The sequence below is a fragment of the Adiantum capillus-veneris genome, chromosome 27, assembly GCF_014529385.1.
Source record: "Adiantum capillus-veneris isolate H3 chromosome 27, ASM1452938v2, whole genome shotgun sequence".
NCBI lineage: Eukaryota > Viridiplantae > Streptophyta > Polypodiopsida > Polypodiales > Pteridaceae > Adiantum > Adiantum capillus-veneris.
The window spans coordinates 3,971,051-3,998,294 of NC_140957.1; the positions used below are offsets into that span (position 1 = coordinate 3,971,051).

General features: G+C 43.6%; 1 protein-coding gene across 1 annotated transcript; it reads right to left on the bottom strand.

Moving 5' to 3' along the window:
- Positions 1–562: 562 nt before the first annotated feature.
- On the bottom strand, positions 563–25,623 carry LOC147421425 (putative inactive receptor kinase At5g10020). The gene is made up of 5 exons (XM_086502806.1): positions 25,443–25,623; positions 25,143–25,280; positions 24,078–24,937; positions 1,836–3,479; positions 563–1,670 (listed from the first exon to the last, which is right to left on the bottom strand). The coding sequence occupies exons 1-5, from the start codon at positions 25,511–25,513 to the stop codon at positions 1,078–1,080; spliced, it is 3,306 nt and encodes a 1,101-aa protein (XP_086358932.1). The 5' UTR covers positions 25,514–25,623; the 3' UTR covers positions 563–1,077.
- Between the last annotated feature and the right edge of the window lie 1,621 nt (positions 25,624–27,244).

Genomic DNA, 27,244 nt, shown 5'->3' on the forward strand with positions numbered 1-27,244 from the left:
GCATGCAATGAGCTCCACCTAGCTAGTCATGTGCTTGATGCTATGAACTTCAGTGCCTGTTCTTTACAGTCCCTGGCTGAAAATCAGACAATCTGAGCCAGTTTCCTTCTAGTTAGTTTCAATGATGCCAAAGCTGCCAGTATTGTGAGCCAAGTGCTGCGAGGTGAACAATTTCCAAGCTGGTTTCCATGATACGATATAAAGTCAAAGATGAAAATCCTTGCCAAAGATAAAAATTATTGCATTGTGGAAATGAAAGATTCAGTCACTTGTCAGATGATCCATCGTAAGGATCCCTATCCCATCACACCTTTTGACCCATTTCTGAAAATCATTTTCCCCCCATGGTTTGACCCATTGTTGGTATGTTGGTCACCATGTCAACCTAGTTATGTGTTTATGTTTCCTATATTGATCCAATTTTTTGAGATAAAATCCTTGCTCTTGTGAATTGGAGTAGATGGATGTGGCTGGGATGGCTCCATATGAGCAAAATAGCCACTTGTTAACACATTTAAATAATAGGTTTCCAGAGACTTGGAAGCAAATGTGGTTAATAGAGTATCATGAAGCCGAAGCTTTACAATTACGTGGTCACTCTGGCTCAGAGAGCTTTTCTGAGCGTATCATGATGTTAGGCATTGGTATGTAGCGATTGACTCTCTGCACAAGAAATGTGTGTTCAAAAAATTTATGACACACATGGACCTAAAGTTATTGCTTTTACACAATATTGTGTTTTTACAGTCACTTTAAGACATTTATACGTTCGAGAGCCAGATCTTAACACTTTCTACTGAATTAGAGCATTTCTTTTTCTATATCAAATATATATCTGCTCCTCCACACTTCCACAAACAAAAATTTCAAAGCCATGCTGCTACTAGAGGATCCGCATTTCTGCTCAAAGCTTCAATAGAAGGCAGCACCCTACCTTGCTCACCTGCTGCTTAAATGAATAAGGAATGCACCATCACATCTGTCACCAGTGTATATAGCAGCCACAATGTTCTTGCTCTTGCAAGCTTTGGTCCTTAAGTGCAGAAGGCTTGATGATAATAGGATGCCCATGCCTCATCACACATTGATGGCAGCGAGTTCCTCATAGGCAATGCAAATGTCTGGCCTTTCATTAGGTTGCTGAGAAATACATTTCAAAGCAAGCGCCAGCACCTCCTCCACGCCTGGAGGTGGCCCCTGAGTTCCTCCCACACTTGCAAGAGCTGGGTCAAAACAATCCAAAGCCCTTACCTCCCTTGCCAGCATTCTCACCCAATCAGTAAGATCCACTGCTCCAGATTGCCCTGAGATGATATCACCAGCGCCTTGCCCCGTCAACAGCTCCAGCATCAATACACCAAAAGCATATATATCCCCCTTGAATGATGGCTTGGGCTTTTGCATTGTCGCTAGCTCAGGAGCCCTGTAGCCAAGGGCACCCGCATTAAGTATTTGATTTGCCGTACCTTCACTGGTCATTAATTGGTGCAAGCCATAGTCAGCAAGACGTGCACAGAAAGACCCTCCATCAATCATTACATTGGTGGCTTTCAAGTTCCCATGGGACAAATGCCGCTCATCATGAAGATAAGCCAAACCTCGGGCAATATCAACCGCAATAACAAGCCTCTGCCGCCAAGAAAGGGGGGCGTTTCCTTGTGCTGTTCTATCTGCAAGCAGCAAACATGACACTTTCCATCATTGAGCTTGCAAAAGGCCTGAGTTAGTTCTGTGTGCCATTCCAACCTTGCAGACATCAAAGCATCTAAACAATATGAGGTGGATGATTTATGGTGTGTGTGAGATGTTAAGGGAAGAAGGAAGAAGATGTATACCGTTTAGGTGGCCTGCAAGACTCCTATTGCTCACAAAATCAGATAAAATGAGCTTTTCATGCTCTCTTGGCCCCCAATAGTATCCTCGCAGCGGAATAAGGTTTGGATGCCTGAGTTTAGCAAACTTCTTAGCTTCTCGAGCAAATTCTTTCTTACTCTTTGCCAAACCTTCCCTTAGCCATTTTACTGTAAGAACATGGCCATTATCCAGGGTAGCCTTGTAAGAAGTTCCATGGCTGCTTCGACCCAACACCTCTGCAGGTGCCCGAGATAGCTCTTCTGCTGTAAAGCGCAATGACTTGTCAAGGAAATGAAGATCACCCGCAAGCTTGTCGGGAGATTGCACCTTCAGTGCAGCAGGCGAAGCAAGGAGCTCTTCGGACGTCCGTGGTTCATTTCGTGTAGGAGAGGACTTCTGCTGCCTACTGGCAGATGCAAATTCTTCTACTACTCTTGATTTGGATGGGTTTTCCACGTCAAGTACTGTGCCCCACGTAACTCCTCTGTGTTTGGGTTCTTTTTCTAAGAGCAAGTTATCCGAGAAACTCAGACCTGAAGGAGGGTTAGTCAATGGATGCTCAGTAAAAGCAAAGCAGGCTGCACAAGGATTCCAAAGTTTGTGGCCTCCTGCATTATCTTTGGTTTTACCTGTTGTGTCAAACTCTTTCTGAGTCGTATTGCTGTAGCTTTTTGGCCTGGTCACACGTTTATAGTACATAAGCAGCCCGACCACTGCAAGCAGGGCAAGGCCTGCCAGACAGCCACCAATTATTCCAGCTTTCAAGGCTGCGCTAAAGCTTGTATGCTGAGGAGACAATCCTGTAGTGGGAGAGGCTTGGCCTGTAGAGAGGGGCCATACTGCAAAAAGGCCATCATTTCCAGGGAAAAACGATGTATTGGTGAACTTTTGTAAGTTTTGAGGGATTTGACCAGATAGATTGTTGTTTGCAAGTTGCAACAAAAGCAAAGTGTTTGGTAGAGCAGCCGGAATAGGTCCCATCAGAAGATTGCTTGACAGGTCAAGAACCTGTAGCATGGAAAGGTTACAGATTCCAATTGGTATGAGTCCAGACAGTACATTATGGCCCAGATCCAACCTCCTGAGTCTTTGAAATTTTTTAATCTTTTCAGAAATGGTGCCACTGAGCCTATTGTGTGAAAGATCCAACACTACAATTTGAGATGCATATGCTGAGGATGGTGCATCTTCAGGCAATGAACGGCTTCCCATAAGCAAGTTGTTGGACAAGACAAGAGTAGACAAGGTAGAAGAGTTGAAAAATGAAGCTGGAATAGCTCCAGTCAATTTATTGAAACTGAGATCAATGGCACTTAGCTTTGGGAGGAGTCCATATATGAAGGGGATGGATCCAGAAAGTCCATTGTGTGAGATGTTAAGAATTCTGAGTCGCATGAATCTCAAGACATCATCTCTGAGCATGCCTGTCAGTCTATTGAAGCTTATGTCCAGAACTTCAAGTACATCAGACCAGTACTGCCAAACAGAAAGATCTCCAATTATGTTATTGTGGTTCAGATCCACAATAGAGCATGACCCCAGTTTCTCAGGAAGTGTTCCTGACAAGGAATTAAATGAAATATTGACAATTTTAAGTGATGTTGAAAGTATTCGAGGAACCTCCCCTGCAACATCATAAAGCAGAAACAACTCAGTAACCAACTCTTCCGCATTACTGATATGTTAAAAAAGTAACAATTTAGACTTTGTACCCACTCCTATCTTTTTCAGGCTACATCAAAACAACAACTCTATACCATTCAAAACATCTTGTACTATTTCCTAGACAATTAATCAATAGTATCTCAAGCTAAGGACAATGTTAACAAGACTTCACCGTTGTTGTGGACCCTGGTATGATTTTTGATTGGTACAACTCACATCCCAAGTACGAAAATCTTACAAAATATCAAAGTTGTTTCCGTACATATGTACGGATCCGATCAATACAAGTTAAAATTTTTTATTTTTTTGTTTTCTGGGAGATGAGACCATTGAGTGATTTCATGAGGGCTTCCAAGCCATTCCGTACACTTTGAACGTTGATATGCATGTTCAGTGTTCAGTGCCATCTAAAGTCTCTTGCAATAGTTACACAGTATGACAGTATGTAGATGTCTTGTAAAACATGCCTTTAAATGTCTCTAAAAGCTGATGCATGTAACCTTGTTTTTAATTGGAAATATCCTAGAAAGTTTAGTAAATTGAGGTTTTTTTTATAAGAGTACGTATTTTTACGTACATAAAAATATTTTATCTATGGAACAACGTACAGTGCGTAAAGATCCGCCACATATAGTACGTTTGGAACCACCTTGCAATATATTGACAATATTTCCGGGAGATTTTGTCCTTCAAAATTGTAAGAGCTACCATTCTTGGGGCTCTTGAACTGAATGCAAAAAGGAAGCCTGATAACTCCGTTGTTCACAGGAAAAGCGTATCAAAATCGAGGCACATTTTCAAGAATACTATTTTATAACAAATAAGAACGTTTGATGAGATTGATCATAGACAAAATTAGCAAAGACAACTTCAAAGTCACCGTCAATGTTCAAAAAAAAGCTCATGAAAAAGACAAAATAGAAGTTACTTGAATAGCATCGTGAAGGTTTGAAGCATTTAACAACCATTATTCCATCAAAGCCACATCAAGCTGAAACCTGAATCTTGCCAAGGTCCTTGAGAAACCTGTCCTACAATTCTGTATTTGGGAAGCAAGCAATGCATCCGAGAAATACGGCAAGTAAAGTGCAAGCAAGTGAGATGTATTTATATCAAGCATGTGGTCCTTGCCTCAAAGAATACAAAGCTTTCTTTAAGTTGCACAATTTGTTTTGTTAGGTGCAGTGGAAGTGTTTAAGGATTTGGCTCAGATCTAGTACTCCGCACAAACACAAGGGACGCCTTACTTCACTTGAAAGAACTGAACTGAATAGTATGAAAGAGAGATACGCAAAGAGAGAAAAGAGAGACGACACCGAATGTCGGGTCCAAAACCCTCAAGGGCCCCCTTGCTTTGTTGCCAGAGCAAGTATTTTCTTTATTCTTGCAAAATGCTGATACAATGACTAAATGCTGAGATGCTAATGCTAATGGGTATTGATGCTACTGACGCCGGGTACTACTGAGATATTGAAGGGTACTGCGGGTACTGAAGGTAATAATGGGTACTGAGGTACTGCTGGGTATTGGGGTACTGATAGGTACTGAGGGAAACTAAGGTACTAATGGGTTCCATGTCGCGATGACGACGACGACGACGACGAGGTACTGATCAATTCTATGTCGACAACGAGGTACTGATGGGTTCTATGTCGACGACGATGACGATGACGAGGTACTAATGGGGTCTATGCCAACGATGATGATGTCGACGACGAGGTTTTGTGGATCTATGTCGACGACGATGACGAGGAGGAGAAGGTTCTTGATGGGTCTGTGCCGACGACGACAACGGCGACGAGGTTCTTGATGGGTTCTATGGATCCTTATGCCGAGCTAACGCACAAGGGTTACTAGGTGCTGGGGGACTTTGTCGACGGCGACGACGCTATAGTTGAATGCCGGTACTGCCAGCGATGTCGATGGCTGCAAACAATGACGAGGCTAGGCTGAAATTTGCTGGCGCTTCAAGATGAAAATGCTGGCTGTCTTGGGCTGAAAGCGCTAGTCATCAAGGGCTGAAAACGCTAATGGATCTGTTGCGAGGAATGGGGTGGATCTGCAAGGCTAAGGGCTGAAAACACTGATGCAATGGGTGGCAAAAACGTTGGACAGCCACTGTACAGTGCTTGAGAGGCTCTACTGCTCTGCTCCTCTACTCTTCTCTCCCAATGCTAGGGTTTCTTTTATAAGAATTATATGATGAGCGCGCAGCAGTGTGTGCAAGTGATAGAGCACAAGGAGATGTGCAGGAGCTGTGCTTGGAGAGATGGCGATGGCCTACAGAGAAGGGGGCGCTAGGGAACGAAGTTGCAGAGAGAGAGAGAGAGCGCTACACGATATTGAGGGGAATAAGTGAGTGAGCAAATGGGCTCACATTCCCTTTATTAAAGTATAGGACCATTTTTAAGTTAGTGGCCAAGATCAATGTGAACTTGGCCAAAGGTTAGTAACCTTTAAAAATGTACATAAAAGGGGTCATTTGGGCCTTTAACCCAACAACCTCCCACTTAATGAGTGCAGTTGATGTGCGTTCAGCAGTGGGTGCAAGTGATAGAGCACGAGGAGAAGTGCAGGGCTTGAGGCTTGGAGAGGAGGCACAGGTCTACAGAGGAGGAGCGCTAGGGAACGAAGTTGCAGAGAGAGAGAGAGAGAGAGAGAGAGAGAGAGAGAGAGAGAGCTACACGATATTGAGGGGAATAAGTGAGGGAGCAAATGGGCTCACATTCCCTTTATTAAAGTATAGGACCATTTTTAAGTTAGTGGCCAAGTTCAATGTAAACTTGGCCAAAGGTTAGTAACCTTTAAAAATGTACATAAAAGGGGTCATTTGGACCTTTAACCCAACAACCTCCCACTTAAAGGCATAAATGACGCCTTTAAGCTACATGACTCCCACCATCTGTATGCATAGCTGATGTTGTGCTTTGGGTAAGCACTTAGTGAGAGCATATGCTGGATTTTGTGATGTATGGACCTTAACCAATGTAATAAGGCCATCCTCAAGCACTTCTTGAATGAAGTGATACCGCACATCATATGCTTTGTGCGTGCATGAAACATGGCATTCTTTGCAAGACATATGGCACTCTGGCTATCACAACCAAGCATAGGTACCTTGTCAGGCAAACCAAACTCGCTACATAGACGTGCTAACCAAATGGCTTCTTTGGAAGCCTCAATGGCTGAAATATATTCAGCCTCTGTAGTAGACAATGCAACGATCTTTTGCAATCTAGAACACCATGAAACAGCACCTCCTGCAAGAGTAAACACATAGCCACTTGTGGATTTCCGTGTATCCACATCACCAGCCATGTCAGAGTCACAAAATCCCTTCAACTCCAATGGTCCTTTACCATAGCAGAGGCATTTGTTTTTAGTCCCTTTCAAGTACCTCATAATGGACTTCACTGCATCCCAATGCAACCTGCCTGGATTAGCCATAAACCGGCTCACAACTCCCACTGCATGGGCTATGTCAGGCCTAGTAGCAACCATAGCATACATAAGTGAACCACAAGCTGAAGCGTAAGGCACACTTTGCATGTCATTGGCTTCTTCCTTTGACTTGGGACAATCATCCTTGGAGATTTTGACATATGGCTGTAATGGCACACCAAGAGGCTTTGCTTCAGCCATGTTAAATCTGTCCAGCACCTTTTCAATGAACTTTTCTTGCGACAAATACAATATGCGCTGGTCCCTTTGCCTTCTAACTCTCACTCCAAGTATATGTTCAGCTGCCCCAAGGCCTTTCATTGAAAATGCAGATTTCATCTACCCTTTAAGAGCATCAACAGTGCTTCTTTTCTTTGCAGCTATCAACATACCATTCACATAGAGCACAAGAATGATAGGACTGCCATCCTCATCACGTTTGGTATACAAACAATGGTCTACATTGCTTCTTTTGTAACCATGTTTGAGCATGAAGCGGTCAAACTTCTTGTACCATTGTCTACATGATTGTTTCAGCCCATACAAGCTTCTATTGAGCATACATACCAAATGTTCCTTGCCAGGAATAACAAAACCCTCGGGTTGCTTCATGTAAAGCTCTTCCTCCACATCACCATGTAAGAAAGCGGTATGTACATCCATTTGGTCCATTTCCAAATCAAGGGCAGCCACTATGGCAAACAATACAAGCAAAGTGGTCATCTTCACAACAGGAGAGAGCACTTCTTGAAAGTCTATGCCCTTGGTTTGAACATATCCCTTTGCAACCAACCTTGCCTTATACTTGGGTTTTGCATCAACTATCTTGATTTTATACACCCATTTGTTAGGAATAGCCTTCCTCCTTTGGGCAATTCCACCAAATCCCAAGTATGATTAGCATGCAAAGCTTTAATCTCTTCTTGCATAGCAAGCTCCCGCTTGTCGTTGTGCTCACATGTCTTTGCCTCTTTATACGTAAGAGGCTCTTCCTCATCTGTCAACATAATGTAATGCAAGGAGGGACCATATCTACTCACAATCCGTCTTGGACGAGTAGACCGCCTCACCTAATGATCCACATTATCCGGTAATGGGTCTGCATCAGGTGGCATGATAAAATCATCAACAATGGGCTGCTGTACATCATTTTCAGCATTGTTTCGTGGCTGCATATGCCCTTCAGGAGCCTCAATTTGTTGCCCAACATCTTCTAGCTCAAACACCACTGGATCATCTACATTTTCAGCCATATGTGGTGCATCCTGAGGGTCAATAATAGGCCTAATAGGTGGCTGGTCATGCTGAAATTTGACCCTTTTATGGTCATGCTTTGAGGCACAATTGTTTTGAAGCAACCTTGCCTCATTAAAAACAACATCCCGGCTGCGCATAACCCTTTTGAGCTGAGGTAACCAAATCCTGTAACCCATTTCGCCTTCTTCACCATATCCCATGAAAAGGCCTTTAATGGACTTGGCATCTAGTTTGCTTCTCAACTCAGGTCTAATATGCACAAAAGCTTCGCAACCAAAAATGCGTAAGTGATCATATGAAGCAGGCTTGCCATACCAAACCTCTTTAGAAATGTCACCTTTCTAAGACATGTGAGCGGATCGATTGCATATATGCACAGCAGTTTTCAAAGCTTCTTTCCAAAATCCATGAGAGAGATTAGCTATGGATAGCATGCATCTCACCCTCTCACAAAGTGTCCTATTGAATCTTTCAGCCACACCATTAGAAGAGGGGCTGTATGGCACAGTAAGGTCCCTCTTAATGCCCAAATTTCCAGAAAATTTGTTAAATTCAGCACTTGTGAACTCCCCCCCATTGTCCGTACGCAAGCATTTTAGCTTTCTACCTGTTTGGGTAGTCACAAATGCATGAAATTTTTTAAACGCAGCAAAGGCTTCATCCTCAGATTTAAGCAAATAAACCCAAATTTTCCTAGAATGATCATCAACAAAGGAGACAAAATAGCATGCACCTCCCATAGACTTAGTAAGCATGCTACATACATCAAAATGTACGAGATCAAGTACACAAGATTTACAAGAGACGCCGGAGTAATAAGAACACTTTACTTGCTTGCCATATTGACATTCATTACAAAAGTCAAGCTTTGTGCCCTTAGCATCAAAAGCTTGTTCAAAGTACAAAGCTTAGAAAGGTCCTTTTGGCTCATATGGCCAAGCCTCTTGTGCCATAACTCCATGTGAGAGTTAATTTCAGCCAATGCAATAAACTTGCCCAACACGGCCTTTCCATGCATGCAATAAGTGTCTCTTTCTTTGTGGACTTTACAATCAGCCTTGAGTCTTTAGTCATTTTCCATGATCCTCTCTCAAACAAGATGCTGTAACCATGTATATCGATCTGACCAACAGAAAGCAGACTCTTCTTGATTCTCGGCACATATCTAACATCATGCAAAACAAGCTCATTTGTGCCATCTATGGAGAGATGCACAGTGCCAATACCCTCAATGGAACATGCATGATTGTTTCCAAGGTATACATGGCCATGTTTGCCTGCATCAAAAGTAGAGAAACACTCCTTGATAGGAGTCACATAAAATGAAGCACCGGAATCAACTATCCAAGTTTGGGATAATGCATCATTGACAGTCAACAAAGCATCAATAAGATCACTCTTGGTGATTTGCATGTCCTGTCAATGAACATTAAGAGAGGCATCAAGGTTATAAGCATCATCATTTGACAAAGTGGCACACAAGATGTCCTCTACATCTGACAGCTCCTAAATAACAACACTAGAAGCCACATTGGCCTTCTCTTTGTCCTTTGAGCTATCCTGTGCATTTGTATTGAGTTCCTTCTTCTCTTTCTTTTTGTCTCCGCCATTCTTTTTCCGTTCTAACTCGGCTTTGTAGTACCTGCAATCGAGTTTCTTGTGACCTTTCCTGCCACACTGATAGCAAGTCACATCACCCTTGCCTTTGCTTGAATTTCCCTTTTCCTTACTCTTACTCTTACTCCTTTGTGCATAAACATTCTTCTTCTCTGTCCTGCCTCTAACCATGTTGGCAAATCTGCCTCCCTCTCCACCTGATTTCCTCATTCAAGATAGAACCCCTAACACCATCAAAGGTCAAATTGGGGTTATTCGACAATGAAACCACCAATGTTTCCCATGAATCAGATAAGGTCATAAGCAAAAAGATAGCTTTCAGCTTATCATCAAAAGGAGGCAAATTTGAATCCTGTAACTGCCACAAAGTACCTGTAAACAACGACAAGTGCTCTGCAGCGCTCTTGGACTCATCTAGCTGCATGCCAACAAGTTTTCGCATCAAATGCACTTGGTTGACAGGCGTTGTATTCTCATACATCGCCTTTAACTTCTCCCACACATCAAAAGCATTTGTGATACCTTTCAAATCAATGACTGTCTCAACGGTCATGGCCATTTTAATGTATATAATTGCCTGCTTGTTCAGGCTAACCCATGCTTCATCCGACATATTCTGTGGTTTTACCTGTTCAAGTGCTCTTTCACAATCCTTAAGAAATAGGATTCCCTGGATCTTGTCTTTCCAAAGGTTGAAACCTGTTCCATCGAACCTCTTAATCTCGAAGAGATTCTTCACATCCGAAGAAGATGAGGCCATAGTTGCACGAACAAGAGGGCTAATACGCTGAATTTTTTAGCAAAATGCACAAAAACCGGAGTATAACCTCATAGAAGTGTGCACTACAGCTCCAAGTGGTCACAAGAGCAATCTGGGGCAAAATAGGTCGATTTAAGCACAAAAAACAATTTCTGAAATTTATGCGCAGGAAATTTTAGCGAGTGAATTTGTGCTCAAAAACAACAATTTTAGTTGTTTTTAGCCTCACAGAACATACATAAGGCTAATGCCCAGCCTTTAGAAGCATGTATGAGCAAAAACCCCAATTTGTAGCATCAAATTGCAGAAAATTGAACCACAAATGGTCATACATAGCCAAAACTTGTCAAATGTGCATAAATTGCATCAATTTGCACTTTCCTCAATGTAGATGCATCAAAAATACACTTAAAAAACTTGAGTAAATCTGAAATTTGCTGAAAACACCTGTTTTGAGACCTGTTTTTCGGCAATTTCTTTGTTTTCGGGTAGCAGGGACTTAGTAAAGATGTTCCCACACCTTACACATGATTTGCAAAACCTTAATTTTTTGCTGTCATAACCTGTAATTCGCTGATTTTGACCTAATTTCAGCATGTTTTAGGTAATTTGACTTGCCGGGAGCCCTCTAGTGTCCGGGGACAAGTCCTTTGGCGATAAAATTGCAAAATCTCGCGTGAAAGTTGACCTCCTTGGCTGAAAATCAGCGTTTGCAAGTTTGGGAGCAAACCCTAATTTGGCTCTGATACCAGTTGATGAGCGCGCAACAGTGTGTGCAAGTGATAGAGCACGAGGAGATGTGCAGGAGCTGTGCTTGAAGAGATGGCGATGGCCTGCAGAGAAGGGGGCGCTAGGGAACGAAGTAGCAGAGAGAGAGAGAGAGCGCTACACGATATTGAGGGGAATAGTGAGTGAGCAAATGGGCTCACATTCCCTTTATTAAAGTATAGGACCATTTTTAAGTTAGTGGCCAAGCCAAGTTCACATTCTTGGCCAAAGGTTAGTAACCTTTAAAAATGTACATAAAAGGGGTCATTTGGGCCTTTAACCCAACATTAAAGGCTGGGTCGGGCAAGTTTTCCAACAAACTCACAATTTTTAAAAAGAATTCCAAAAGTCACTTATAAATAAATGACCTATAAGAGGTGGTTCACGCACACCAAATTACCTACATGCTGAAAATGCGGTACTCTACAAGAGAGGGTATGCAACTATGATAGGCGTGGGCATGCACGTCTTGCTAGAGGCTCACAAAGTGCCAGGCTCAGTCCTAAGCTAATGACTCATGCTAGACTGTAGCAGAAGCATGTCCACGTAGCGCAAGTGAAGTGCATGACCTATAAGAGGTGGTTCATGAAACCGGCCCGTGGGGCGGTAGGCTTTGGCTTTCACCCGAAATTCTTTACTTTAGAGACACAGAGAGAACGTGAAAAGGAAACCTGCGACGGGAATTAACCATAGTTACACGGGACGGGGAGGACGGGGCCTAGAGCCACCTAACGGCCGAAACCGGGCCGGGGACGGAGAGGAACGGTCGGAAATTCATCCGACCGGCAGAGTGGCAAGCTGCCAGACCGGGGACGAACGAGGACGGACGGGCTGAATTTCAAATTTTGAAAAAAAGGACCGTTTTTAACGTTTACTTGCAGCCAACGTTCACTTCTTTTGAGGGGGTTTGGCCCTTGGGAGGCTATAAAAGCACCCTTGGGTCTCATCTTCTCTCAACCTCTCCTCTCTACGGCCTACCGTCTACACTCTACACTCTACGCCGTCTACGGTCTACCTACAAGCGCTCAAGCTCTACCCTTGAGTCTCTCTACCCGCTCTCTCCTTCTTCTACCCTCTCAACTTTGAAGCTCTCCTCTACTCTCTCTCCACACAAGCTCTCCTCTAAGCGATTAGCTCTACTCTCTCTCCACCATCATGTCATCTCAAGCTAACTCCACTTCTCAAGCCGACTCTTCTCAAAGGAGGCCCGCCGTGCAAACATGGGCGTGGTGGGATGAAGTCAACTCTAGCACGCGTGGTAAAGATGGCGGTGCAAGACCATGGACGAGCAAGCTATGCCCGTACAAGAGAACGGGTGGTGCAAACAAAGTGCGAGTCCATCTTCTTCATGAACCCAGTCACGAGGTGAAGTTTTGTCCTTGAGTATCTCCCGAGAAGAGGTTGGAGCTTCTTGAGAAGCTCGCGGTGTATGAGGTCGTGGAAGCGGCCAAGAGGGGCCATTTTGTTGCCGTTGATCCCTCCGCCATGGCGACACCGCGAGAGCAAAGGGAAGCCAACCTTGACGACACCTCTCAAGCGTTCAAGACAAATGCATCTACACCGTCCTCTTCCGTTGCGCATCGCCAAAGCACCCTCAACGAAAATTGGAATCCTAAATTGAAGGAAGAGGTGGATAGGTCGGTTGCCAGATTCTTCTTCCACGACCACATTGCCTTCCATGCTTTGCGGTGAGTTTCCCTTGGCATATGCACATTGCAATCTCTCATTCTGTATTCATTATGGGGGTCTCGACTCTCGACTCTCCATAGTTCATACTAACACAACATGCTCTATTTTGTGTGGATAGGTCTCTCTCTATACTTTCGAACCATGGTTATGAAAATAGGGAAATATGGCTCCTCTTATGTGCCACCTTCATCGAAGAGGCTTCGCACCACCGTCCTTGACAAAGAGAAGCTTGCCGTGGAGCAAGCGGCCCAAGCAACAAAGGATTTGTGGGAGACCATTGGCGTCTCTCTCCTTGTAGATGGATGGAGCGACACCCGCAAGCGGTCCATCCACAAAGTCACATGATGCATCTGACAGTGGCAAGGCCGCGGAGTCACATTGTGGAGTCACATGATGCATCCGACAGTGGCAAGGCCGCGGAGATGCTTGCTGCGGAGTGGACAAGCACCATAGAGATCATCGGCCCGTAGAATGTCCTTTGTATGGTTGCAGATGGAGAGGCGTCAAATAGGGAAGCCGGGGCTATCATTGAGGGCATGTATCCCAACATCCATGTCACATTTTGCATGGCGCATTCCCTCAATAACCTCCTCAAGGACATAGGGAACTTGTCATGGATTTCACCCACCATTGGTGACGCCTCTCGAATTGTCTCCTTTGTGCTCAACCATCAAAAAGTGCGCCATGAGTTCTCAAAGAGGAGCCACTTGTCCTTGCTCAAATATTCAGAGACAAGATTTGCATTCAATTGACTTATGCTAGGCCGCTTGTCTACATGTGGCAGAGCCTTAAGGGGCCTCTTTCTCAGTGATGAGTTTCAAACCATGCCGGAGTCTACATCAGCCAACAGGATTGAAATGCCGAGAATGGGCCGACGACGCCGCTTGGTGGGAGGAGGTGAAGACTCTTGACGCCATGGTCAAGCCTATTCTACACCTACTTCGAGTTGTGGATGGCCTGCAGCCATGCATTGGCAAAGTCTACAAAGCCATGGATCGGATGATAGAGACACTTGAGAAGCTTGTGTCTGACCCTGTTCAGTATGCGGAGATTCATGGCTTGTGTGAGTCGAGGTGGAATGGATACTACTCTCCACTTCATGCGGCAGCTTATGTGCTTGACCCTGAGTTTCAGGGAAGGCGTCAAGAGACCGACAAGGAGGTGAGCAAAGGATGGAGGCTTGCATTGGAGCGCCTTGAGCCTAGCAGTAACACTAGGCGCAAGATTAGAGACGAGCTACTCAATTACAGGCAAAAGAAGGGCTCCTAGGGATGTGCAGATGCACAGGTTGATCGCAACAAGATTGGCTCGCTTTTGTGGTGGGAGTACTATGGAGGAGATGGCCCACATTTGCAGCGCTTGGTTGTTCGTGTCCTTAGCCAAGCATGTACCACTAGTTGCTTGGAGCAACTATGGAGTGTGTACAGCCATACTGCCTCTAAGAAGAGGAATCGCCTTGGGGTCGAGAGGGCCAATGATTTGGTGTTTGTGAGCGCTAACTTGCGCATGCTTGCCAAGAGCGTCACACACAAGGCAGATCCCTTCACTGAGTGGGAGATGACACAAGAGAATCCATCTATGGCTGATACACTTTTGAAGGAGCTAGAGGAGGACTTTGAGCCTCAATGCGAGCCTTGCGAGGCCTCATACATCACTGACGACCTTGACTACGACGACGATATGGAGATTCAACAGGCGAGCACTTCTTGAGTTCGATGATCATTGATCACTCTCGAGTCTAGAGTCTACCTACTACATAGCCCTTTATACTTTTTGTTATCCTTGAGACTTGTTCTAAGTCCTTTTTGAGCCCTTGTGACATGCACTTTTCATTTTGTATCCATTGATGTTTTATTAGCACATTTGCGCTTATATGACTCGTGCTCTTTGGTCTATTTAGTGTAAATTTGTGGTCCAAGTGATGCTCTATGTGTGTTGCATGCGTGTAGGTCAAAAAATGCCAAAAAAACTCTGCTTTTTTTTTTTGCCATTCCGACCCCCATCCTCGTTTCCTGATTTTTGTTGTCCCGTCCCCGACCCCGACCCCGACCCCGACCCGCCGTCCCATGTAACTATGGAATTAACACTTAAGCACACACACGGCTCGATAGCTAGAATGCTCCGAGCAGATGCCGACAACCTGTAGGCCCCAAAATCGGCGCCCCTTTCGGTATTTCTTTATACTTTGAGAGGATAAATTAGAAAGTAGAGTCCTGGGAATCCTTTGCCAGTATCCCGCTAGATACCACCTGTTTTGGCCAAATTTTGGCACCATAACAAACCCAAACTTGCACGAAACCAATTTCCCTGCTGGAATTCACTTCCACTGGGATAAACCCTCTGATTCCTGCCCAAAAACAGTAAATTCAGCACGCTGTATTTACTGTTTTTTGCCCTGTTTTCAGCCCCAAACAGTCCCCTAACTGTTCTCTGCCAGTGGGGCACTATTCCCAATGGTTCTAGCGTCCATATGGCTGAAAAACAGTCAATTTACAGCGCATACACAGCGCTGAAAACGCAATTGTACGGTGAGGTTATGACCCTCACCGGTACCTGCTTTGGAGTAGCGGTTAGCTACAGTTGTTCCTGCTCAAGGAGGCTCTTGCCTCAACACAAAAGCATGAACCCACACAGCTGTACATCAGTCAAACGAAGAGCCCTCTTGTGGGGCATCACATGACTGCACGTAGGGGGGAGAGAGAGCAGTGTGTAACGTGCAGGACATCACTCCTAGCACCACACTATACATGAGAGGGAAAGAAAGCACTCCATAGCTCTTAACCTCTGACAACTTCTCAATGAAGCCTCCCCCCAGCATAAATCGAGCGTCCCCTCTTCTGCGCTTGACCTGTAATGCATCTCTGAACAAATAGATGCAAAAGGGGAAGATTTCCATGGCTGCCAAAACCTGCGTATCGCTGAAAACGCAGCAAAACAGCCCTGTAAAAACACATTTGATGCCTTCCAATGCTGAAAATGAGCTCCTTGGTCCTAGCTAAAGTCATGGGAAGCTCAAAAATGGAGAGAAATGGCTGAAAATCACAGTTATCAGCCTCCAAAATTGCTCCAAAAAGTCAGTTACGAGTTCTGTTCTCCAAACTTGGTAAATTGGCCAAAAAGTGCCACTTGGTGCTCATACATGCAATTTCCCCGCATTGGGCTTCCTACTTAAAAATCTCTCAACTGGTGCATCAATTGACTTTGCAGCAGGGTAATAAAATGTTCCCCTTGTCATTCTGAAGCTAATGACGCGAATAGATTTCGTGGCCCAAAATAGCAGTTCCCTAAATTTTAGGAGATGCTTCCGTTGGGCTCTCATTGGTCTTCTGACCATCTATCCTCATTGGGACCGCATTCAAAAGTGCAATGTGGCTCCACTGTCGGATACTTTCTATTGGTGATCCCACCTTGACTTTATGCCTTTATTGAGTTCACTTCCTAGTATCCACCAACTTGAGTGGCGGGGACCTACATGATCTTGAACTGAGCCTAGACATCCTTTTACTTTACGAGTTCCAGTGCTGTCCAACTTCCCGTCTGCGGGTGAAACTACCGTTCACATTGGCCATACAATGTCCGATCATTTGCAACTTCAAAAAGAGGGTCTCAAAAATTAAACAAAAATCATTGGAAAGAAACCAATAACTAAGGTTAGCAGTTGCCACGTCCTCGTGACATACCGCCCTCTTGAAATCGCAAACGTCCTTGATTGCATACCATAAATAGATGCCACTGATGATCTTGTGTTGTTAGCACTCTTTTATCATCGCATGTATCCGCAAGAAAGGTCGTAACATATAGATACAAATGACTTAATGAGACCTTCATACTTTTGTCATTTCCATCTATTACACTGAAAAATTCATATGTACATTTGATGTGCTAGCTCTATCATTATCCCTCCTTTGCACACGTTGGGTTGAGGCATAAGTAGGCTGTAACCCAAAGACCTCAAGGTAAAGCTGCAATACATTTGGTAACTCTAACAGCTCATGCTCTTCCATCCACTTTCCATCCATAGGTGGATAGTTCTTGAACTTCACCACATAGCATCTTGCAACTTGTCCCTTAACTTTTTACCTGTGCAAGAGGCTCTTGCCTCTGTTAACGAGCATAATTCCACAACACTGTAGCGTACTACCCACAACCAAGTAAGCTCAAATTTCAGGATGATTTACCAATGCGTCAAAGAATCCAAGCAATCGCCTCAGAGAATTGACAAGCAGCGTGCCACTTGGCAGACCCACATCACTCCCGCAGGAGATCTAGTGGCCAATCTACCATCGTGAGACCTCTCCCTATCTCATCTTGGTTCATACTTGCAAACCCTAAAAACGCAGCAAAAAATCAACCCTAATTTGACCACTTTTTGGCAGGACGAACATGCGGAATTTCCTGTCTATCCTGTGAGGAGAATCCCTCTTCCATAATGCCCTTCCCTTTGTCGGCCATAGTGTAATCCCCCGTTTCTGTACTCTGTCTTTACCGAAAACAACCGAGGCTCACTTCCTGAGGAAAAAGTGATTGATGTCCCGGCAATGGAACCTTGAAACCGCCTCGTCGGGTGGTAGGCTTTGGCTTTCACCCGAAATTCTTTACTTTAGACACACACACAGAGAACGTGAACGGAAACCTACGACAGGAATTAACACTTAAGCGCACACAAGGCTCGGTGGCTAGAATGCTCCGAGCAGACGCCGACAATATGTAGGCCCCAAATTTGGCGCCCCTTTCGGTATTTCTTTATACTTTGAAAGGGTAAATTACAAAGTAGAGTCCTGGGAATCCTTTGCCAGTATCCCGCTAGATACCACCTGTTTTGGCCAAATTTTGGCAACATAACAACCCCAAAACTTGCACGAAACCAATTCCCCTGCTGGAACTCACTTCCATTGGGATAAACCCTCTGATTCCTGCCCAAAAATAGTAAATTCAGCACGCTGTATTTACTGGTTTTTGCCCTGTTTTCAGCCCCAAAAGTCCCCTAACTAGGCTCTGCCAGTGGGACACTATTTCCAATGGTTCTGGCGTCCTTATGGCTAAAAAACAGTCAATATACACAACTCTGAAAACGCACCTGTACGGTGAGGTTATGACCCTCACCGGTGCCTGCTTTGGAGTAGCGGTTAGCTACCCCTATTCCTGCTCAAGGAGGCTCTTGCCTCAACTCTCGGCCATTCTGCATTAGAAATTGCACCAAGGCTGTGGCCACATGCATCACATTAAACCACAAAACGTTTCGAAAGATCTAGCAAAATGATTACAGGATCCGAAGTCAACTTTTCTTTCAAGTGTTTAAAGGCTGAACTTTCCTTGGTTGTCTAATTGAAAGTAACTCCTTTCCCTAGTAGTGCATGGAGTGGAAAAGCAATCTTAGCAAAATTTTGGATAAACCTCCTATAATAGGAACATAAGCCTAGAAGCCTCGAATGTCATGTACGGACTTCAAATCTGGCCATGACATAATTGCTTCTGCCTTAGCAAGATCCATACGTACCCCATCTTTTGAAACAAAATGCCCAAGGAAGTAAATGTCTTCCCAAAATAATTCAATCCTCTTTGCATTAATGAGTAGCCTGTTCTTGCGTAGCTCATTGAAAACTGCAGTTAAGTGATCCCTATGCTCCTCTTTCTGTTTAGTCACTGACAGATGCCCAAACTCCTATATAACCACCCCAACTACCTACTTTTGTAGGAAAGTCACTTAAAAATAATAAGTGAAAATACCAATAAATAGGAAAATAGGCTAAATGCACTGGAAAATTCCCCTAACTGATGCTAATGGATTCTGATGGGAATCCCGATGATCATGTTGTGTGCAACCGGAGGATATGCATCTATGCTAAGTGACTGGGCATGCACGGTCTACGAATAGACTCACAAAAGTGCCAGATCACTGCTAATCTAAACTGACTTGACTGACAGGAACCCTGCTATGGTGTAGCTTGTCCACGGACACATAGGGTTGGGATGTGTCACGTGACATATGCATGTTACAAGACATAGAAACATAAAGCCGCCGATGAACACTCTCCCCGCAAATAACCATCCAGGTCCGGGCCATGAGCTGTCCAACGACTCCCTCATCACTCCTCCCGCAAATAACCTAAAAAGGTATGGGCCATGAGATATAGAGACCTTTTACAACCAAACGCCCCCCAAGACCGCAGCCTACGTCGTTTGGAGGTGCTGAGAGTAACCACTGCTCAGACTTCTTAATACTCCTCCCGCATAACCATCCAAGTTGGGGCCGGGAGTTACAACAACAATACTCCCCCCGTAAATAACCACAAGGGTCCAAGCCATGAGTAAAACAACACTTTTCAATCATTCAATACTCCCCCCACAAATAACCACAAGGGTCCGGGCCATGAGTAAACCAACACTTTTCAATCATTCAATACTCCCCCCGCAAATAACCAAAAGGGTCCGGGCCATGAGTAAAACAACACTTTTCAATCATTCAATACTCCCCCCGCAAATAACCACAAGGGTCCGGGCCATGAGTATGAACACGCATTCTCAAACATTATTTCTCACTACTCCACCCGGGAGTAAAATCACCAATCATTGAAACCAGTATTAAAACCAGAGTCAAACAATTCAAATCGGCACCAAGACAGGTTTAAAACAGATAGCATCCATTTCAAACAGATTCCAAACAGGATCACCAAACAAGTTCTCAAACAGATTTGAAACTTAAAAAGCAATCTCGACATCAGTCGAGCTCGAAAAGTCGACTGACTTTCCATCTTGAAACCTGCACCAAAAAGTAGGGTTAGGTTGCTTCCATGAGGTCATAGCCGAGCACAGCATGGTCCATCAGCTCTTGGACAGACAATGTTTCTTTGGCGGCGTGGTAGTCCCAAGAGATAGCAATCACACCGAACCTCCAAGGTCATCTGCTCGTGAAGAGACATCTACTCAGAGATGTCGAGAAATTTCAAGTTATATTCTGCTATGGTTTCCATGGAAAGCATTTCAGGATACCCCACTCTGCCGAAAGTTGCACTCCAAAGGAAGATGTCAAAAACCATATAACTTCGGGCAAAATTTTTCTTGAAAGCTTACCAAGTACTTGGAGTATGCTGCTTGGTGGCTATCAACATCTGCATGGCCCTGCCTCTGAGAAAAACAGTGACTCGAAACAAATCTTGGATCCTTCTTTCACAAGTGATCTTAATGGCTTATGCCCTGTAAGGCATGAGCGGTTTGCTCTGTCTGCTCTTCCGTAGGACCGGTATGCTTTCAAAAAAGCACACGCCTAATGCTCTAATACCACTGTCACAAGAAGGGCACCACGTACCAATAGAAAAGAACAGACAGAACAGACTTTTAGCACTTCAATAAGAACTGTTCAATAACAACTGAGCTGAGAGAGAGAGAGAGAGACGACACGCAACACGGAGTAGCAGAATTCCATCCCAGAGAGTATTGGCCCCAAACCTTGGCGCCCCTTTCGATATTTCTTTATATTCCTGCTGATTCGCAAAGTACAACAACCGGGGAGCACCTCCTGTGCAATTTGCACGCTCAAGAGTGCCAGAGATGACCCCCAAGGCTCATATTTAAAGGCCCAAAGCCTAAAAGCATCAAATATGAAAAGCTGACCCCAAAAAATCACTTTCCTAAAATTTTGGGATTTTCCTAAAAATCCGCCGCAAATTCCGAAACGCCCGTACAGGTGCCACATCATCATATTTTGATGTGCAAAGTCCTTTGAGTGTTAACTGCTTTATTTTTAATGCCTTTATGTAACTTGGGTCCCATAGGACGAGGTCCCGTAAGTTGGTGGGAACTCTTCTTTAAAAATAGGCAACTCGTCAAGACTTTGTAAGTCTGTAAAACTTCTTCTTCTTCTTCTTCTACTTCTTCGTAGGGTTTTGGCTTCTCGGCCGGAATCTGCAGGTTGGCTCCGTTCTTCAATGGCTTTGACACGTCAGCAATTTGTTACATCGGCCACTATAGAGGCCAGTCCACTTGCTGATGGTGGCTCCTGAAAACAAAAGCTAGGGAAGGAACTCCAAGAAGATAGTGAAGGAGGCTCTGGTGATGACCATGTGAAAAACCAGTTGTAAAATCCTGGTAGAGTAAGCAATGCAGCAAGCAAGCATCCCAACAACCCAAAACAAATAAAAGTACAAAACGGAAAGCAAACCAAGAGAAAGGACGAAAGAAAGCAGAAAAGTATATAGTAGCAAAATAGCTAGGGGGAGGGTAATGTGGATGAGGATGGGCTCTATGTTTATGGGCTCACAATGTAGAACTATACACTTCCTGAGTTTATATGCTTAGTCTAGCTACCTTTGTCCTCTCCCATAATGAAGATGTAATATGGTATACATTCATAAGCTCAAAATAATTTGAATTCACGAATTATAAGAGGGAATAAAGCACTCATAAAACTATAAAAGCAAGGGACACAAGAAAAGAAAAAAAAAACTAAATTGCTTTATTTGCTACAAAACAAAACTAGATAAAACAAAACATTATTAACTTAAAAATATTTTTAGAAAAGGCATGCGCAAAATAAGTTGACGCAACTTACTTGGCTAAAACTTAAAACAAGTACTCAACTTTAAACAAAAAAGGATAAGACGTCTTAAAAACTTAATCTAGAAATTAAACTTCATACAACAACTTCTAAAGGAGCAAATTTTGAAGTCCTAACGTAAGCTAATTACGAAATCAAAAAATGAATACTACTACAAACCTACGAAGAAGAGGCTACAAATAACCAAAGAAGTACAAAAGATCCAAACTTGACAATATATGACCTCAACTTCGCTACTTGTCCAAACAGGAAGAATAAGATTATCATCTTTATCATGCATAGCTTGGACAACAGCTATGACATCCCTACTCACGTCGTCAGTGCCCAAGAGTAAGTGTAGGTTTGTATAGAGGTCATCCATGCTTTGAATGTACTCTACAAAACCAATGAGCCGAGTTTCTATCACCCTCCGGAGGTTACGGGAATACTCAGCCGTGATAAAAGCTAGCATTTGTCAAGCTAGAGTAAAAATAGTAGAAGCGCTAGAGATCAAAACCACAAAATAGTGTGTTACTAAGTCAAACAATAAGTGGGCTTTTAAGCTCCCCACTTTTATTGAATTTACTACTAATTATCTTAAACATTCCAAAGGAAGAAACATTAAAAATAAATTTTTTACGATGCAAAAATGAACGAACGTTTTTCATGATTCTTTTGAATGAGTATCTTTTCTCAATGAGTAAAGAAATAAGATGGCACGATTGTCTTTGTACTAGAACAAAGACGATAAAATCTAAATAGTTTAGAGCAAATGACACCGTACTTAGCTAAAAGAGAAGTGTTCGAAGAAATACGAAGCATATGAATGATATTTAGATTGGCATGTTCTGGTTCAAGGCGCTTATCATAGATACCTACTTCTAATCCCAAGGGAGTTTGAAAAATTCTTAAGGTCTAAGAAAGCACAACAAGCACTATTTGTGATACAGTTAAGTTCACAAAACTCCTTAAGATAAGATCCTCCACCTACAGAACTCAAATTCAAGTACATAAAATCTTGAAAAGAAGGAACGTCAGGACCAATCTTACATTGCATAACTTGTGCAAAATTATTGGGCAAGTGTTAGCAAGGACAAGACGCTCCATAAAATCAAACTCATAAGTAAAAAGATAAAAAATAGCAAGAAAAACAACACAATTGGTGCCCATAGGGATACCAATTGTTTGCTTGAAAAGAGAGTCACTGATGGTTATATATAAATTGTCCAAAAGAAAAACTAACCAAGATATCATGTCAAAGTCATCCATCTACAATCCTTGTGAATCTCTTTCTTCCTTTGTCTACATCTACATTCTTATTTTTTAACCATTAGAAGTCAAAGTTCAAGGCTTACTTTTCTACTAGCAATGCCTTGTACCTATCCTTCTCAAGCTTGTACGCAAAAACTTTTGAAATAAGAGACTTGACTCTGATTTAAGGTCCTCCAAATTTGGCTTCGTATATAGCGTTGTAAGGTCAAAAGTTTGGAGACATAAAGGAGAAGATTTTTTCTTAAGGCTTCTTGAAGAGTTCAAAACCTTTATAACAGGAATCACACCTACTGAATCGTTTAAAATCCAGCTTGAATCGGTAGATACGTCTATGGGGTAAAAAAATCCTCGAAGAATATGCCAAAGTCTGAGTGGAGCCAAGCGAATCAATGTGTTCTCTCTTGGCGATGTCATCCCTTTGTAATAAAGCCTGAGCATCCAATACCTTGATGCTCTCTGCCTCCAACCAGCTTTAATACTCTTGCAGAATTGACTCCTTGTTGAGGTGACACCAGGGAGTGGACCTTGAAGGAAGGAAAATCTATAGCCGGTACCCTCCTCCCTGTGTAGTCTAGGTCTCTAGTCACGTCTCTATGGCATTGAATGTCTAGTAGAAACTGACCCCAGCTGTGTTGATCCACTAACTCTAGGAGCTGGTGTGTAGAGGGCAGCTCTCCCAAAAGTCCCACTCCCTGACAGTAGAGTATGCTCTGTATCTACGTACATAACGCTTCTTACTCTCCACGTCCTCTCAGCACAATGTGCAGGTCCTCTGCTCTAGGGAGCCAAGCTGCTATGCCTGTCCCTATCTCTAGGAGGTGAGAAGATACTCTAGGCTGGCCAAGTGCCAACCTAGCGCCATGTAATAAGAATGCCTACATGTATCTGGGTCGCTATATAAATCCATCCTCTGAGATGCTGGAGAAGTGATCTTTGTTGAGCATCTTTGATGGTAGAGGCTGACTGCTGTAGGAAAGTCATATCACCCTCAGGAAGGGAGGTTACAAGACTAGCCTCAGCCGAAGTATCTCTCTACAAAATTTATCGTGCTCGACATTCAATAATAAGGTACACAGCGGATTGAGCTAAAAGCTATTGCACTTCACCTTTACAATCAAGGGCAAAAACCATGTACATTACACTTAATAAAGAAGGCGAGAAATATGTGTACTTCTGGTGATTCAATGTGAATTGACAAAAAGAATAAGGACAAGAATTTACCAGTGAGGTTGTTGTGGCTAAGATCAAGCTCCTCCAAAAGTCCTAACCCTGCCGATAGAAGAGTTGGAGGTACCGCACCCGTAAAGAAATTATTATTTAGCCGAAGTGACACCAGTGCAATCACGAACTCAAAGTCTGGGAGGTTGCCAAAAAGCTGATTGTGGCTCATATCCAAGACTTTCAGTTTTTCTGCAAAAACTGAGGCGAGTTTTGCCGGAGCAAGAGGGCCGGAGAGCTGATTATGACTAAGATTAACATGCTCCACGATCTGTAGTAAGGGAAGTGTATCATTGGGCTGCCAGGGAACAAAGCCAGATAGTTTGTTACTACTAAGATCAATTGTTGTGAGAGATGACAACCCAAGGAGCGCAGCATCAAGCACACCACTGAGCTGGTTGTCATGTAAGTCGAGTGACCTTAAGGTGGTAAGGGAAGAGAACTCTGAAGGTAAGGAACCACGCAGTCTATTTGAAGATACGTTGAGGTGGAGGAGGCTTTGCAAGGCACTAATGCTAATGGGGATGGAGCCTGTGAACTGATTATGTGATAGATCCAAAGCTTCCAAGTTGCTGAGATTGCCAAGATCATTTGGCAGCTCGCCAGAAAGAAAATTGTTGGAGAGGTTAAGGGATGTCAACGAATGCAACATTGTGATGCTGTTGGGTGGAATGCTCCCTTGGAGGCCTTGTCCTGATAGATCCAAAGCAACCACAGCATCACCCACACAAGAGACGCCACAGAATGAGCTGGGACATGCATCTCCTGACTGACTGACCCATGTTGTGGCCACACACCCAGCACCCCGAGGTTTCAGGCTCTTCAGTAACTTCAGAAGAGCAGCTCCATCATCCCCGCTCACACTGCCAGAGAGCAAACATAAGAATAACATGCAGAAAGGAAATCCTGGCAGGGTCATTACGACAGCCCTCTTTCTACTGCATGCTGTTCTCTTACCACCCCCCCACGTCAACAGCCTATAGCACCGACACACGCCCACAAACTTCTGCGGGTGAGAATTTCTGCTGTTTCAGCTTTCAAGATGCTAATTGCAGAGAAAAAGAAGACGATTCCCCACTGCATTTCTGTTGCAGCCTATTCTTGGACGCCTCCGAAAGAGGAAAGAAAACCTTGTAATTAAAGGGACGGCCCTCCGTAAGAGCGAGGCGATGGCCATTTTCTACACGACCCCACGGCAGCTGAGATCTGCAAACAAACGGAATTTCATGCATTTCCCCAAGCACAACAGAGGTAGCACCTTCTCCCTTAGAGAAGGCGAGACATAATGTGTGTGTGTGTGTGTGTGTGTGTGTGTGAGAGAGAGAGAGAGAGAGAGAGAGAGAGAGAAGCGCAGGAGGAGGAGCTTACAACGTGGGCACAAAGCGGGGCATAGGGATCCCTGGCAAATGCCACCTTCGCTTTGCAGAGGGGCGCACCATACGAAGCAGGCCCGGGCGAGCGAGCGAGCGAGTGAGTCAGCACGTGAGCTGCCATGTTGTTAAGAAAGGGCACTGTTGCACTGTGTGCCAACCTACCTTTTATAAATTGCACAACAACGAGCCATCGATCATGATCGCACAAATGAAGTGGACTGTGGAAGTCGAGATTCGCCCCAATTTGTGGACTAACACCAAGAGGGGACAAATGTGACTCGCAAAAGCCTCTCTATTGGACTGAACCATGTCTCTGAAGTGTTCCGGAAAAATGTGTCTCCGCTTAATATCGTGCCGTTTTCAATTTCAAAAATTCCGGTTGAGGGCAAGGGGAAGGAAGAAATCCCGTCCCAATATCGAGAAAAGTAGTGTAAAAACCCAAATAATAAACCTAATTTTAAAAATTTTCCTCTTTGCGAATTCAAGAAAAGGAATTTTGTATGTTTGGAAAATTGATTTTTCTCGAACATTGTGTGACAGTCTTTGACACGCCTTCGATCGTCGTCTAGGACTTCGGAACCTTAAAATTAGAAGTGTGTCTTGATGGCCTACATGAGAAGATGCCTAGGTAATGCCCCTCTTAAAAGAGAAGGAAGAGAAAAAAGCTTGCAAATCATTAATTTTTTCGTGTAACGTAAGTCATAAAGCTTTACTTGAACGTCCACAATTGCGAGTGCGACAATTAACGCAAGCCAAAAAACTTCCTTTTCTTCTATGATTATAGTGCGATGCAAAGTGACATCGCTAGAAAGATAAGAGGGAGATGGAAGAGGTGTCAATTCCAAACCAAGGGATTGTCTTGCTTTGGGTAGGTTCAAGGCCCCCCATCATCAATCTCTTTATCATTCAATGATTAATTGTTGAGGATATAAACAGGGAGCACAGAGGATCAAAAGTTGGCTCATTCGTGACAATTGCAATATCGTCGAGGCCAAAGCGCCTAGTCAAAACATGTTTCACATTATAAGCCACAGGTTGTTAAGACACATGTGTGGCTTTATGAAGGTTTTGGGTTTAATGACATGGAATTACAAGAGGCATTGGATGAGCCTCGAGGGATTCCTTAATGGCTAAGATGCTTTGGATTTGTAGATCGTATGCATGTTGAGATCCTTGCACCTTAAATTTCCATGTAAGGATCAAAAGTACGTAAAAAGGATAACAAGTTACAAGTCACCACCTTGTACACCTCAAGCTCACTATGTACATCCCTATTTGGCAAGTGTTATCCACAATCTCAGCTTTCAAGAATTTCTGAACAAACCCTAGTGGATATAGAGTGGAAGAGTATACATCAAACAATTGAACATGAAACTTTTCTTGTTTTAGGTAAGCCAAGAAGCTCGTAGAGGAGAGAAGCCACAAATAAGTAACATTTCCTTAGTTTGGACCACTTATACGCATGTGCAATGGGAGAGTATAATGTTCTCTATTACACATCCCCATCAACAAGGACACACAAATGTGCAAAAGAGATAAACACACACTTATCCAGTATAGCAATCAATGACACACACTAATTGTAACTAAATTGAAACTTACAATTGGTTAATTTGGTAATGGTTGCCTAATGAATCGATTTAACTGATGATACAGACATTCGAGACATGTGAAAAATTAACATTGACGCAATGTAGGGAGTCAAATTTCATGAGGTCGACCCTCCCTTGAGAGGACTTTCCATTATGAATAGAGAAATTACAAATGTATGCAAATAGAACATTAATCTGTTTGTCG